General features: G+C 42.8%; 4 protein-coding genes and 1 long non-coding RNA gene across 9 annotated transcripts in view; 2 read left to right on the top strand and 3 right to left on the bottom strand.

Annotated features, from left to right (window-relative positions):
* The window catches only part of LOC310720448, a 104,132-nt gene that overhangs the window by 2,123 nt on the left and 87,009 nt on the right, over window positions 1–15,000 (top strand). The window lies entirely within an intron of this gene.
* Window positions 652–2,297, bottom strand: LOC310720653 (complement C1q-like protein 2; the record flags this gene model as incomplete). Its single annotated transcript, XM_083531433.1, has 4 exons — window positions 652–920; window positions 1,016–1,141; window positions 1,238–1,366; window positions 2,291–2,297. 4 exons carry the CDS (start codon window positions 2,295–2,297, stop codon window positions 652–654), a joined length of 531 nt encoding a protein of 176 aa, XP_083387559.1.
* On the bottom strand, window positions 2,286–3,586 carry LOC310720436 (complement C1q-like protein 2). Its single transcript, XM_083531006.1, has 4 exons — window positions 3,348–3,586; window positions 3,046–3,108; window positions 2,816–2,941; window positions 2,286–2,726 (listed from the first exon to the last, which is right to left on the bottom strand). The coding sequence occupies exons 1-4, from the start codon at window positions 3,556–3,558 to the stop codon at window positions 2,440–2,442; spliced, it is 687 nt and encodes a 228-aa protein (XP_083387132.1). The 5' UTR covers window positions 3,559–3,586; the 3' UTR covers window positions 2,286–2,439.
* Window positions 5,078–6,624, top strand: LOC310720437 (complement C1q-like protein 4). The gene is made up of 4 exons (XM_083531007.1): window positions 5,078–5,359; window positions 5,564–5,626; window positions 5,762–5,887; window positions 5,977–6,624. Exons 1-4 carry the CDS (start codon window positions 5,161–5,163, stop codon window positions 6,261–6,263), a joined length of 675 nt encoding a protein of 224 aa, XP_083387133.1. The 5' UTR covers window positions 5,078–5,160; the 3' UTR covers window positions 6,264–6,624.
* The window catches only part of tpcn1 (two pore segment channel 1), a 14,644-nt gene continuing 8,581 nt past the window's right edge, over window positions 8,938–15,000 (bottom strand). For all 5 annotated transcript variants that reach the window (XM_083530937.1, XM_083530933.1, XM_083530935.1 and 2 more), the window contains 16 exons: window positions 14,453–14,501; window positions 14,288–14,351; window positions 14,102–14,146; window positions 13,872–13,928; window positions 13,581–13,634; window positions 13,343–13,415; window positions 13,130–13,237; window positions 12,947–13,018; window positions 12,688–12,777; window positions 12,480–12,595; window positions 12,361–12,407; window positions 12,088–12,156; window positions 11,921–12,017; window positions 11,595–11,731; window positions 11,255–11,335; window positions 8,938–11,091 (listed from right to left, as the gene is read on the bottom strand). In XM_083530937.1, coding sequence (XP_083387063.1) covers window positions 10,969–11,091; window positions 11,255–11,335; window positions 11,595–11,731; window positions 11,921–12,017; window positions 12,088–12,156; window positions 12,361–12,407; window positions 12,480–12,595; window positions 12,688–12,777; window positions 12,947–13,018; window positions 13,130–13,237; window positions 13,343–13,415; window positions 13,581–13,634; window positions 13,872–13,928; window positions 14,102–14,146; window positions 14,288–14,351; window positions 14,453–14,501 — 1,282 coding nt within the window. In that variant the 3' untranslated portion in view covers window positions 8,938–10,968. The remainder of the gene's footprint in view (window positions 11,092–11,254; window positions 11,336–11,594; window positions 11,732–11,920; window positions 12,018–12,087; window positions 12,157–12,360; window positions 12,408–12,479; window positions 12,596–12,687; window positions 12,778–12,946; window positions 13,019–13,129; window positions 13,238–13,342; window positions 13,416–13,580; window positions 13,635–13,871; window positions 13,929–14,101; window positions 14,147–14,287; window positions 14,352–14,452; window positions 14,502–15,000) is intronic.

Below are 15,000 nucleotides of genomic sequence, written 5' to 3'. Positions count from 1 at the left end.
ATTTTTATGAGCAGGAGTAATGTACAGTTTGGCCAAAAGTTTGTGGACACACGATTGGTATGTACCGTTTGAACATTGTGTTCATTTGCTGTTATAATAAGTTCCACTCTTCTAGGAAGGTGTTCCACTAGATTTTGTGGAAATTCTGTGGTCCTTCATCAACAAGGGTGTTGGTAAAGTCAGGTACTGGTGTAGGTGAGAAGGTGAGGAGGTCTGGAGTGCAGTCAGCGCTCACATTCATTCATGTATAATAGGGAGCTCTATAGCAGGAGATCTTCCACATACTTCCAACCCATGGCACGCAGATCTTCATGGAGCTGGCTTTGTGCACGTTGTCATGCTGGAACAGGTTTTGGGTCTCCTAGTTCAAGTAAAGTTTCATTCTGCAGCATCCAAAGACGTCCAATACAATTGTGTGTCTCTACTTTTGTGCTAACAGTCTGAGAAAGAACCTCATATGGGTGGAAAAGGTGAGCTTCTAATGAGAAATCACGACACACTGAGATCTGACTCGACATGAGATCTGATTTATTTATGGGAAAGACCAAAGAAAAATAAACATCTAAACAATGCAAAGAAACCCATGAAACAGTACCACAGACCGTGGTTTTGTTAAGAGGGGTAGAGGAGGAAGCCGGTGAAGGTGTTCGCTCACAGGAGAAGATGGAGAAGGAGAAGATGATCGTCGTAGAGGGCAAAGTTGGCGGACAGTCGGGTGTACATAAGGTCTCCGACCTCCAGCTCGAGCACCAGGCCGCTGGACACGTGTCTGAGCATGCCGTCTTCAAAACCCTCGCCCAAGTGCAGGATCATCTCACTGTTTTTGTACAGTTTAATGTCCATGTTGTGTCTGTTGGTGTTGTAGGTGGCACCCGTAAAGCGGATGTAGTACACGCCTTTAACCGGCGCTTTAAACACACCTGTAATAAACACACGGTTTATTTCAGCACTTTTGTGTAACAGTTGTGTAGAGTGTTAGGTGCTACAATGTGCAGGTGTGTGTTCATCTCGGAACCTGTGAGCGGATCATAAGCTCCTCCGATGTTGCTGACGACTTTAGTGTAGATCAGAGTGGTTTCATAGGCAAACGGTCCTCTCTGTCCTGAAGGTAATCCGGCACTGAACGCCACCTTCGGACGCTCTGCCAACACAAACATGAACACAACACAGATCCCATGATGACAGTCAGTTCAGAAGAAGCTTTAGAGAATAGTGTGTTGTGTGTGCATGTGTTTACCAGTGCTTTCTTTCTTCACGATCTCCAGTTCCTTCTTCAGGGCCAGCAGCTCGGCTGTCTTGTGTTGTCTTGCACTGTCTTGTGTTGTCTTGCACTGTCTTGTGTTGTCCTGCACTGTCCTGTGTTGTCCTGCACTGTCTTGTGTTGTCTTGCACTGTCTTGTGTTGTCCTGCACTGTCTTGTGTTGTCTTGCACTGTCTTGTGTTGTCTTGCACTGTCTTGTGTTGTCCTGCACTGTCTTGTGTTGTCTTCCACTGTCTTGTGTTGTCCTGCACTGTCCTGTGTTGTCTTGCACTGTCCTGTGTTGTCCTGCACTGTCTTGTGTTGTCCTGCACTGTCTTGTGTTGTCCTGCACTGTCCTGTGTTGTCTTGCACTGTCCTGTGTTGTCTTGCACTGTCTTGTGTTGTCCTGCACTGTCCTGTGTTGTCTTGCACTGTCTTGTGTTGTCCTGCACTGTCCTGTGTTGTCTTTTGCACTGTCTTGTGTTGTCCTGCACTGTCCTGTGTTGTCCCTTCTGTTCCAGAAGGGGTTTCTAATCAGTATTGATCTAATTTCTAGCTACTTTTTTATCTTCTAAGTTCATCAGGAAGTTTGTAAAACACAACGTTCCTACAGACCACCGCGAATTTCAGCTGGTAAAGTGCAGGATGAACAGTTACATCGATGAGTGCACACAGCAGTATAATTACACAATGGTTAACACTGTAACACGAACACACTGAATAACACACCATGGAACACACACACAGAGTGTAAAACACTGCACCCACTTATGTAACACCCAGAGACGTAGAGTCTCATTTCATTGCGACACACAGCGTTTGGTTTTCTATGGTGGATCAGTAAGGAAGCCTGTGAAAGTGTTGCAACGCGGCATCTCGTCGGCATAGAGTTTGAGTGATGAGAACATCAGAGCGAGTTTAGAAAGTGTCTGCAAATAAAATGGGATTTATCACTACATCTCAAAATATATTTTCCTAAACCTCAGATTGAGTCTGTGCTGCTGAAGGAACATTTTATTACGAATAAATCACAACATGCTGAGATCTAACTTGACATGACATGGGGTTTATTTGTGAGAAAGAAAACTAGAAAACAGAGAAATCATAAGAGTAATGACAGTGAGGCCTACACACACCAACGTGACACGTTCAAACTTGTTTGGGTGGAGATTTAATCTGTAATGCAGATCGTGGTTTTGTTAAGAGGTGAAGAGTAGGAAGCCGCTGAAGGTGTTGCGGAGCACATTATCGTCGTAGAGGGCGTAGTTGGCAAAGAGTTTCAGATACATGACGTCTCCAGCGAGCAGCTCCACCACCAGGCCACTGGACACGTGTCTGAGAAGGCCGTCGCTTTGAGCCTCACCTATGTGCAGGAGCAGGTCACTGTTCTTGTACAAGTTTGCACCCATGTTGTTGCTGTTGGTGTTGTAGGCAGCAGCTGTGAATCGGATGTAGTACACGCCTTTAACCGGAGCTGTGAACACGCCTGCAATAAACACACACAGGATCATTTTAGCACTTTTGTGTAAAAGTGTTCGGTGTTACTGTGCAGGTGTGTGTTATGATGTACAGCACCTGTGTATGGGTTATAAGCTCCTCCGATGTTGCTGACCACTTTACTGTAGATCAGAGTGGTTTCAACATTAAAAGGTCCTTTCTGTCCTGGAGGTAAACCGGCACTGAACGCCACCTTCGGCCGCTCTGCCAACACAACACACAACCATGAACACAACACAGGTCTCCTGATGACACTCAATTTGGAAGAAGCTTCAGGGTATATTGTGATGAGTTTTGAGTGTGTTTACCATTGTTTTGTTTCTTCATGCTCTCCAGCTCCTTCTTCACGTCCACCAGCTCTCCTGCCTGAGCTTGGGAATAAAGAAGTGCAAATTGTAAGACTTATGAGATGTTTTCAGAAGTTAACCAGCAAGTGATGAGTGAAAGTAAACACAGACAGTGTTGGTGCACCTAGCAGGGGTTTCTAAGTTCTTTTTATCTTCTTTTTTTACTATGTTCCTACAGACTGGCCTAAGATTCAGCTGGTAAAGTGTAGGATAAACTGCTACATCGATGAGTGTGATGGAAGGAATCATGATGTTTGTCTCACCTGTGTTCTCTTTCTCCATGTTCTCCATCTTGACCTTGATCTCGGTTAAAGCAGCCACCTGCTGATACACAATATTTTGAAGCTGCTTCACATCATCGTGTTCCTCCTCAGAGTTTTCCTGACCATGCGATTCCTGCTGACTGCTCATCACCAGGGCCAGAAGCAGCATCAGAGCCAGTGCATAGAACACAGTTTTCTCCATCCTCAGCATTGAGATCTCTCAGGTTCTCTTCTTCTTTCTTCTACACCAAAGCCTTTATATAGCAGAGATTCAGAAATCACCCTATAGATTTCCTTCTATGAAGGTTCCTCATTCAGAACATTCTTGTATATAATTTCCACATTCTGAACATTCAGAGAATGTTTTTTCATGCAGCTCCATTTTCACCTGAGCAGGAGTATAAACTTACAGAACAGGAACTTGGAAAAGACAAACAAGAGAAGAGTGTTAGAATTTAGGGTTCAGGTTCCGTGCTGGTAAATCGGTACATTTCCTTTCTGATAAAGTTGTGTATCAGAATGTGGTGGAACACACACCATGAGAAAACCAGTAACAGCCATTTAGCTCTGTAAAGACCCATTGTAACACAGTGTAACACACACTACATACTTTATCATGTAACACAAAATAACACACAACAGAACACTGTAACCCATCAAATAACACTGTAACACACAATGTGCAACATTCTGTAACACATCATAGAATATTGTAACTAAAACACAACAAACAACAATGTAACATGTTGCAGATTAGTGTAACACAGTGTTCCATATCTCACAGTGTAACACATCACACAACACTATAACACTGTAACACACACTACCATTGTTAAACACACACACAATGTAAAACATTGTAATGTAACAACCATGACGAAGGTCACTGCAGTACAGACTAAACCATCAAGACACATGCGGTTTCTATGATGGACAATGAGGAAGCCGTCGTCTTAAAGAGCATCGATGATGAGATTGTTGATGAAAACATGTCAGACAGTGGCATTTTTATTGTACCTGCCCAAGTTCATGAGGTGATGGTTGCTCTTCTATAAGCAAACACCCTCGTTGTGGTTGTTGTTGGTAGATGGAGGCAGTGAATGAGAGGTATGTGACCTCTCAACTGTGGCCCCACTGACAACCTTCTGCAGCGATTCTGCAGGGATGCCTGGTGAGCAAAACGGTAGCTTTAAGGAAGGATTTGGACTGAAGTTTATTTCAACAGTCTACTACAGTGGCTCAGGAACACAGGTTGGATATTATTACAGCACACCTCAACAACATGAACTGTAAAGAATGGACATTTGGTGTTGAGGATGAGGTTTCCTTTGAAGTCTGGTTCCTTGCCTATAATTATGGGTTTGTGCTTCCTTATTCAGATGTCACCAAACCCCTGACTGATCTCACTAAAAAGTAAGCACCAAAGCTGGTCCAGTTGACGCAGTCATGATACTTAGTTTCATACAGGTGAAATCTGGTAGACCACATTTACATTCCACTGAATTCCCAACCCCTTTCATATTACAGACAAGTGTAAGAGTTTAAACTGTATCACACTGGGTCCTGTGAGAAGTCTAAATACGATTTTAGCCTTAAAAAGTTGCTGAACATTGAGATCACATCAGTTTACTGCAGTTTATCAGATTAGTGATGTAGCAACAGGTTCAAGTCCCGTATTTCACAAGTCTGTATTTATCGATTAAACTGAGCAGAGGTCAGCGGAAAGGAACGATTTCATCACATCAATTTAAAGCAGCCGCTGTATAAAAACGTTGGTGTTAAAGCGAGTCATGTAGAACCCTCAGCAGTGAAGATGGAGAGAATCGCGTTCCATGTTCTCATCACGTTTCTGCTGATGCCGGAGCCAAGCCTTCTGCAGGAAGCAGAAATGAAAGGAACTTCTCAGGATGTATGCTATGAGATGAAGCAGATCAGAGAGCTCCTGTATCAGCAAGCGGCCGCGTTATCCGAGCTCAAGGTCAAGATGGAATACATGGAGAAAGAGAACACAGGTGAGGCGACCTTCACACTTCACTCCATCACGTTCAGAGTTAATGTACCTGACCATTCTGCTTTTCAACATCCGAAACCTGGTTCAGTTTGTTGAACAATCTACAACCGTAGTGTTGGGTTTTAGATAATTGTACTCTACATAACCATCAGTTGCTAGTTAACTTCTGGAACATCTAAACATTACACTTTTCTTTATTCTCTAGCTCAGGCAGCCGAGCTGATGGTCGTGAAGAAGGAATTGGAAAGCGTGAAGAAACAAAACGCTGGTAAACACTATTCCCTGGAGCTGCTTCCTCACATTCACATTCACAACGAACTCTTACATTAGACTCCCGCCTCAGTCTCTCAATGTGTCATCAGGAGACCTGTGTTGTGTTCATGGTTGTGTGTTGTGTTGGCAGAGCGGCCGAAGGTGGCGTTCAGCGCCGGTTTACCTCCAGGACAGAAAGGACCTTTTAATGTTGAAACCACTCTGATCTACAGTAAAGTGGTCAGCAACATCGGAGGAGCTTATAACCCATACACAGGTGCTGTACATCATAACACACACCTGCACAGTAACACCGAACACTTTTACACAAAAGTGCTAAAATGATCCTGTGTGTGTTTATTGCAGGCGTGTTCACAGCTCCGGTTAAAGGTGTGTACTACATCCGATTCACAGCTGCTGCCTACAACAGTAACAACCACAACATGGGTGCAAACTTGTACAAGAACACAGAGCACCTCATGCACTTGGGCGAGTATGATAAAGACGGAACTGCCAGACACGTGTCTGGCGCTCTGGTGCTCAACCTGGAGGTCGGAGACGTCGTGTACCTCCGTCTCCTGACCAACTACGCCCTCTATGATGATGCTCTGTTCCGTAACACCTTTAGCGGCTTCCTCATCTTCCCATTTTAACAAATCTTTGGCGCCAAATATTATTACTGCATTATTGTGTTTCTGTTGAGCTTCGTTTCTAATGTAAACTTTACAGCATTGCCTCTGACACTGGAGACTCCTTCCATCAATGTTACAAAAAATCTACTACTTTATATTTCAGCAGTCTTCAGAATCATACAAATATAGTGAACGCACCATAATTACGTGCAGGGTGTCTGTCCTGTGTTTGTGAAAAACATATCTGGGCATAAACATCTCACATTGATGTGTGATTCTCTCACTGTTTATGCAGAAATAGACGTAGGAGCCTTGAAAACATCGATCATTTCTCTCGTTACTCTTGTTCTTAAACAAATAAATCAGGTCTCATGTAAAGTCAGATCGCAGTGTGTGGTGATTTATTTAGAAGAAAATGATTTCATAGCAGCACTGATTTATTCCAAGGGTCAGGAAAATATCGTACAAATCTGTATCAGTGTCTATCATATTTCCAGATTTTCCTATTCTGTATTATTGAAAAGCGTCTAAACTGCAATCTCGTGTATTTTCACTAGAGGGCAGTATTACACCAACTATATTTGTAACACTGACACACCCTGTAACACACTGACATACTATTACACTATTGTATAACACTGTAACACACTTTTATACAGTAACACTTTTATACACTAGTACACACTGTAGCACACTTGAGCTGATGAGTGGAACAATGCAGCCCACATCATTTCAGCTCAATTGTACTTTTGGATGCAGGTCGATCTTAAAGTTCACTTTCTGCACTGCAGCCCCTTCAGTTACACCCCTACATGCTCCTCATATACCTGCTGGTGGACGGGAGCAGCACCACTTCAGCACCACAGATGTTGTGTACAGCGCAACAGCACATGGCCATTTGGGGTGTGTGCGTGTGTGTGTGCGTGTTTTGTGTTTTGTAGTGACACCTTACTATCAATGCTAACATCAACTTCAGCATTAACCACCTAACTAAATCTAACCCTAAACCTAATGGCTGATCAGTGGAGAAGATAACTTTTCTCTGAGATCTCACAACTCACCACCTTCCGATCAGACGTCTGACATCTTAACCACTGAGCTACCACATCCACACACTCTTAGATTCTGCTCTCAGTCGACAGCTAGATCTCGACCCTCAGCAATGCTTGCTCTCATTCCCACTGCTCCTTCCCTCTGAGATGTCGTCCATCTTCATGAAGAGCTTCTGAGTGAAGACGGATGTTTATCAGTGTTATGGGTCTGTATTTCTCTTGAACATCCCTGTGTGAGTCAAATATAACTAAAGTAGAAGAAGGTTTTGTGAGGAATAAAACAGTATGTGTTCAAGGTTCGAGGCTCACTGAGAAATGTTTATGAGGAGTGAAGGTAAGCCTGAAAAGCTCCTGAGGAACTCGATGATGGTCAGACTATGTTTAAAGTGTTTAAACCATGTTTAACACTGCTCCAATTATCCAAGTTTCTCCAATGGACATGGAAGCATCAGAACTGGACCATAAAACAATGGAAGAAGGTGGTCTGGTCTGGTGAAGGAGGGTTTCTTTTCGATCATGTGGATGGTCGGGTGCTTGAGCATGGCTTACCTTGTTAGGAGATGGCACCGGGATGCAGGAGGAGAGAAGGTGGAAGCAGTGTGATGCTCTGGGTGATGTTCTCCCGGGAAATTTTGGGTCTTGGTGTTCTTACAGACTTCCTGCAGTTACACTCTATCTTCACAAGTGTTCACTAATGGCCATGTTCTCTTTCAGTAGGATAACACCCCCTGAAATCACTCACTGACCGGAAGTGGTTTGAGGAACATGACAAAGAACCAAAGTTGCCAAGAATCGTTGCTTAGTTACCCTCATGTTAATTGACCTTTTCTTTCACTTCTTCTTCTTCTACAGTATCTTCTATGGCATCACAGAGAATCATCTAGCACAGCGATTCATCTGGTGAGGGTCTACGGAACATTATGACCAAATGTTGCAAACGCTCCAGTGCCACCATCAGGACAAATTTGGACATACCTTTATGGAAATCAATTTTTTTATCATATTTTCTACAAGAGCCTAAAATCTCTGGATTCCCTGCATCGCAACAAACTGAGGCGAGTTCCTGAAGCGTGAGCAAAACGTAAGATGGTTCGACCTGAAAAAGCGTCGCTTTCAAAAGCCTGTGTTTTCACAGTCCACACTTGAACACCATTTTTAAAATGTATCCACTTTGGAGAGTGTTTTCAAAAAGCAAAGTTTTTATTGCGTATAAAGCCGTCTCGGTGTAGGACGGAATAACAAAACAGAGAGAAATATTCATTTTCAAACAAAAAAGTATTTAGTGTGGACACGGCCTGAGACTGCACCTCAGCAACAACCTGATAAAATACCTGCTCAGCATCTTCAAGACCGTGACCTTAAGCTGTGCAGCTAATTTCATTCCAGCACCACCTACTGGTGAAAAGTAACAATAACATGTTATAAATATTTAACTGTCATTATTGCTTCTCCTCCACCAAATGTTGTCCAATCCAATTAATTACACAACAGGTGTGAACATATGACTCAGGTGCTTAAACTCTAAAACGCTGCCTCCAGCTGTTATTATTAGAATAGATTTTAATATGTTGAAAAAATAAAGACACTATAAACCATTACTGTGGATTGAAGGTTATAAAGTATTAAACGATCACCATGACGACTTCAATGAAACGAATCGTTTAATAGATTCAATACGTTATTATACAAAAGAACAGGAATAGAAAAGGTCCTTATGAACAGAAGTCACTTGTAAATAAACGGATCTGTGGTCATCGTCTCAACGCTGACGTTTTACTCGGAACGAGCTAAACATCTTCACGTCTTCACACCTCAGATGACACTATAAGGCCAAAAGTATGTGGACACCTGACCATACAATTCCTATGTGCCTTTTTTTAAACATCTCATTTCACACCAAGTCTCCATTCTCTGTTATAATGAGCTCCACTCTTCCACTGTTTTCTATTCGATTTTTGTGGACATTCATTTAGCTACAAGGATGTGTGTTAGTAAAATCAGATTCCGTTGTATTTTAGATGAGAACCCGAAGAAGTTCAATAGGTTTGGAAATTTGCAACATCTCTGAGAGATCTTTCACATCTTCCAATCCATGTATAACCCAGATCTTCCTGGAGTTGGCTTTGTGCACAGTCCTGCTGGAACAGATTTAGGTCTCCTAGTTCAAGTGAAGGAACGTTTCCTGCTACACGGTCTTTAGACGTCCTGTACAATTGCTTGCCTCTGACTTTGTGGGAACCGTCTGGTTGAAGAACCACATATAGAATAGTCGGGTGTCCAAATACTTTTGGCTGTGCAGCATAAATATAAGCTCTAAAGACGCGACTGGCGAAGCAAATATTCACAAATACTAAGTCCAGACGACATACGTCCTTAAAATGGAGTAAACTTGGTCTATTAAAATAAAATGATAAAACAAAATACAGCTAAAATACTGGAGATCAACGGAGACGTGGGGACGATTTCCAGACTTCAGAGAGTAAAACTATCTTAGAAATAAATTAGCTGGAAAAGATAGACGGATTAGAAAAACAAAACAAACAAAAAAAACCCATTAAAAACAAGCCTTAAAACTGGAACGTCGCTAAAATTGAGGGAAACAGAGAAATGCTAATGCTAATAATAATAATAAGGCTACGATGTTTCCCCTTTATTCCGCCCTTATTAAGTACCTCAACACATTCATAAAGTCAGTAAGACCCATCTATCTTGCTAATCAGCTACTTTGATACACAGCTACTACGTAGGTGTCATGCTAGCTACCTTGGAAAATCACACAAGGCAGATTTGCTAGCAAGCTGTGAAGGTAGCATTAGCATAATAGCTGTTTCAGGGGTTTTTTTTAAGAATGTGTTTTGATTAAAAATAAACAAAACTGAAATAAGGTGAGAAACGAACATAGACACTTTACCTGAAAAGGAAAAAAAAAAACTTGCTAGCATGACAGACATTTAACATGCTAAGTGTTAGCATAGTTAGCATTGTGGCAGGGTTTTGGAAAACGGAGGAGGAGAATTTGCTTTATTTATTTAATTTATATAATTAATTTATATATTTGTTTATATATTTAGCCCAGATTATTGCTAAGGAACTGGAAGGTCTGGGCCAAAGCGGCGGCTATTCACGCATAAACAGCAAAGAAGAGCGGTTTGCATAGCAGGATTGCTAAAGCAGGCTACAGGGTTAGCATGTGGGGGAGGGGTTATTTAGAAGAAAATATTGAGGAAAAAAATCTGTCATTAATATAGTATATGCTAATTACATTCGAGAAATCTGTCTAGCGGCTAACGCTGTGTGAGTGTGTGTGCTTGTGTGTAGCCGTAAAATAAAAGCCGTTACATTTGTCGTTTGTGTTTCCTGAAAAAAAGAAAAAAGAACCGGATTAAACTGGTTCCTGGAGCCGAGTTGAAGCGGACTGGCCGTCTTTTCCCTGATTGGTCACGATAAGGATGTGGAGAGAGATAAGGCGGCTAGTAAGTTACGCTAGGTGCAGCTGGAAGCGGGCGGAGAATACAGGAAGGGGTCGTCGCTATGGTGACCTGGAACTGGGCCTTTATTAGGAGGAGAAGGAACGTCTGAGAAGGTCCTCAGTAACCTGGAACAGAGTTTATGATAGAGTGTGTGTGTGTGTGTGTGTGTGTGTGTGTGTGTGTGTGTGTGTGTGTGTGTGTGTGTCAGTTGATGCTGCGTGTAGCATCAAAGCTGTCGATGTCCGAGTGGAGGTCCGGGTGGAGGTCCGGGTGGAGGGCATGGTCAGGCTGAGGTACATTCGTTCTGGAATATTCTTCATACCATTCCTTTAAACAAAGACACACTTACGTAAACCAAAGCTAGCCAGCTAGAAGCTTAGCTAGTTTCTCAGATAATCATATGTAATACAACAGCACTGAACTAACTAGCTGGATTTAGCGTGATTGGACTTGTAGTTTCTAGCTAGCAAGCAGCTAATGATTCTCGTACCTGTATCTCCTCCTGGTACATCTTTATGCTCAGGTCACTTTTGGTACGTGACCTTCGACCCTGGAACACGAGACTCGAGTGCTAGAGTTAAGGGGGAAAAAATAATTACCCATCATGCAACAGAAACTCAACAGAAATTTATTTGGAAGTGGGCGGGGCAAGAAATGTGGGGCCCTTGAGAGAGGTGTGGCTTTATGCAAATGAAATGCAAAGGGTTTGGTGGCAGCCAATTGGAGTGAGGGACAGGGGTGGGGTTTAGTTTTCTCACACTGAAACCAATAATAATGTAATGCATAAAAAGTGTGTGTGTGTGTGTGTGTGTGTGTGTGTGTGTGCTCACCCCATTCCTGTCCATGGATACACACATTTCATGCAGCGAGCTGATGTTTGTCCCAGGAAATGTGTGTTTGTAAAATTCCAGCGTCTGTAAAGCTTCAGTGCGAGAAACTTCTGCTTCAAACACAATCCCTTTCTCATCTAACACACACACACACACACACACACACACACACACACACACACACACACAGGTATAGAAATTGAATTGCCTTTGTTTTGTTGCATGTCGTCTACCATCGCATAATTTTTTAGGTGCTCTTGTGAATGCAGTCTCATGCACACACACACACACACACACACACACACACACACACACACACACACTACCTTCCAGGTCATCCTGTGGGTCTCTGTTTTTGCGACTGTAGTTCATCCGGAAGACGAACGCGTCAAGGATGAATGCGACGATTATCGTCATGACAACCTGCAAAACACCCGTCATGAGATAAAAAACACATTCAACACATGTAACACACACACGCGCACACACACACCATAGTGACGATGTAGAAGGTCATGAAGTAAAGGCGACTCCAGTGACTTGTCTGTGATGTCACACCCTCCTGAAACACAAACACAACACCTGATCAGGAGGTGTGGCCTCTACAAGTCAATCGTAATAAAGAAGGCGTGACCTCTACCTGTCAATCTTTATTCAGGAGGCATGGCCTCTACCTGTCAGTCTTAATAAAGGAGGCGTGGCTTCTACCTATTAGGCTTAGAGAGGTGTGGCTTATCCTGTCAATTCTGAAGTGGGCGTGACTTACCATAGTGATATACCAGTTATTGACGACAGTCAGCTCAAACAGCGTCACTGCAAGCAAAAGACAAAAAACTTAGACTGTGTGTGTGTGTGTGTGTGTGTGTGTAAATAAAAAGCACAAACCAAAGCTACTGAGGATGTCGTTGAAGTTGTTGAGATAGTAGTAGCCCTCCTGCAGCACCGTGTGGTTGCCAACGGTTACGTTGATTTGCCGATACGAGTCAGCAACTGTGCTGGTGCTGAAAACCACACAACATGGTAACATGGATTTATTCATTTACACAATCTGTGTGTGTGTGTGTGTGTGTGTGTGTGTGTGTGTGGATCTCACTTGCAGCAGTTGGGATAGACGACTTCAGCAAAGAACTCCATCCCAACAATCGCAAACGAGTAATAAAAGATGATGAGAGTCAGTCCAAGACTGCAGAGAGAGAGAGAGAGAGAGAGAGAGAGAGAGAGAGAGAGAGAGAGAGAGAGAGAGAGAGAGAGAGAGAGAGAGAGAGAGAGAGAGAGAGAGAGAGAGAGAGATTAGTGCTGTACAGGAGCATAGTAGAAGATTACTGATGATGGCAGTGTTGGAGCGCCCTCACCTGGCCATGCGGGGAAACAGCTCAAACATGGTGTCCAACACGTTACGGAAACGCTGCTTAATCTTAAACAACCTGAAGAACCCCCCCAAATGGTCAAATGGTACAATTCATTCATTAATGTTTTTTTTTTTAATATTAAATTCACTAGCACACATTAACAAACACACACACACACACACACACCGGAGCAGCTGCAGTGGCCTCAAAACCACAACGAAGTAAAACGGCTCCATTTGGAAGGCCAGAGCAATCAAACCCAGAAACGCAATCACCGTTACGGAAAAGTCGAACCTGTGGGAAGACACAACATAACATGAGCGCTGTGTGTGTGTGTGTGTGTGTGTGTGTGTGTGTGTGTGTGTGTGTGTGTGTGTGTGTGTGTGTGTGTGGTCTTACAGGTTCCACCCAGAGCTGAAGTAAGCCAATGGACCGAGACCTGTGATTTTTAACAGAACCTCAACACCATAAACTACAGAGAGAGAGAGAGAGAGAGAGAGAGAGAGAGAGAGAGAGAGAGAGAGAGAGAGAGAGAGAGAGAGAGAGAGAGAGAGAGAGGGGGGGGGGGGGGGGGGGAGACAGTAAATGAAAAATCTAAATTTTAGATAAATAAAGAAATTTAAAAATTCCAACGTACTCGTGAGGAACACAATGTAGCTCCATGGTACGAGTCGGGACCAGTTAAAGTCACCTGGACACACACACACACACACACACAGAGTCAGAAAAAAGATGCACACATTACACCAACATACAGACAGACATGAATGGAGTGAATAGATAAATGGGCAGACAGACAGACAGACAGACAGACAGACAGACAGACAGACAGACAGACAGACAGACAGACAGATATTGATTTGACACATTAAACAGTGAGAGGGAGATATAGACACAAACAGAAAGTAACACACACACACACACTTACTGCTTAACATGTTGGTCTCCACCAGAATCCAGACTCCATTGACAGCCACAACAATATCTATACATCACACACACACACACACACACACACACACACACACACACACACACACGATGTGAAAATAAACTTCATACTTTAAATGTACATTACAACCACACACACACACACACACACACACACACACACACACACTGTGTGCGGTATAGAGAATGATCAGTGGGGAAACTCACACATGACGTACTGAAACACTTTGGATTTCACCGCCAGGTTGATCCCTGAACACATCATAATCCATCATCACATCAAAATTATTACTACACAGCAAGGTGTGTTATTTCCACACACACACACACACACACACACACACACACACACACACACACACACACACACACAGTGTGATTTTAATACAATACCCTTAAAAATAAGGAATGCGGTGTGAGGGAGATCATCAAACCAGTGTTCACCACTACGCCTAGCCTGTCACACACACACACACACACACACACACAGAGTTGTGTTTCATCTAAAATTATTAAAAACATCTGATACCGTTTAAACGTCACTGTGTGTAAACTGACCTTCCACTTCAGCCCCATCACCTCATACACACTGTAGAAATCCTCCAGCCTGAAACACACATAGGGTCATAGAACGAAACCCCCACGAGTATCGAGAATGCATTGTAGAAATATATATATATATATATATATATATATATATATACACACACATACACATACACATACAGACACAGTGTATATTATACACATATATAACCCCAGTTTAAAACATTTTTGGACACAGTGTCAAATTTACCAAATACAGGAATGCAGGTTAAATCGCCATCATGTAAAGTAGAAGATATGCGTGAACATGATTTAGAAACACCACCCTCCTCCCTGGGCCAAAGCTCAGTCAAAATGTACTGAGGCAAAGTAAAAAACTGTTCTGTGAACATTCAAAATAACATTTTATTTTTGAAAGCCATGGACACCACGTCCTCCAGACTAAAGAGGAGAGGGACCATCTGGCTTGTTATCAGCACTCAGTTCAAAAAGCCGCATCTTTAATTGGTATGCGAGTACATCAGTGCCAGTGGAATGGGCAGCTTGCACATCTGGAAAGA

Source organism: Silurus aristotelis, assembly GCF_946808225.1.
Source record: "Silurus aristotelis genome assembly, chromosome: 26".
NCBI lineage: Eukaryota > Metazoa > Chordata > Actinopteri > Siluriformes > Siluridae > Silurus > Silurus aristotelis.
This window is presented reverse-complemented; position numbering and strand designations above follow the sequence as displayed.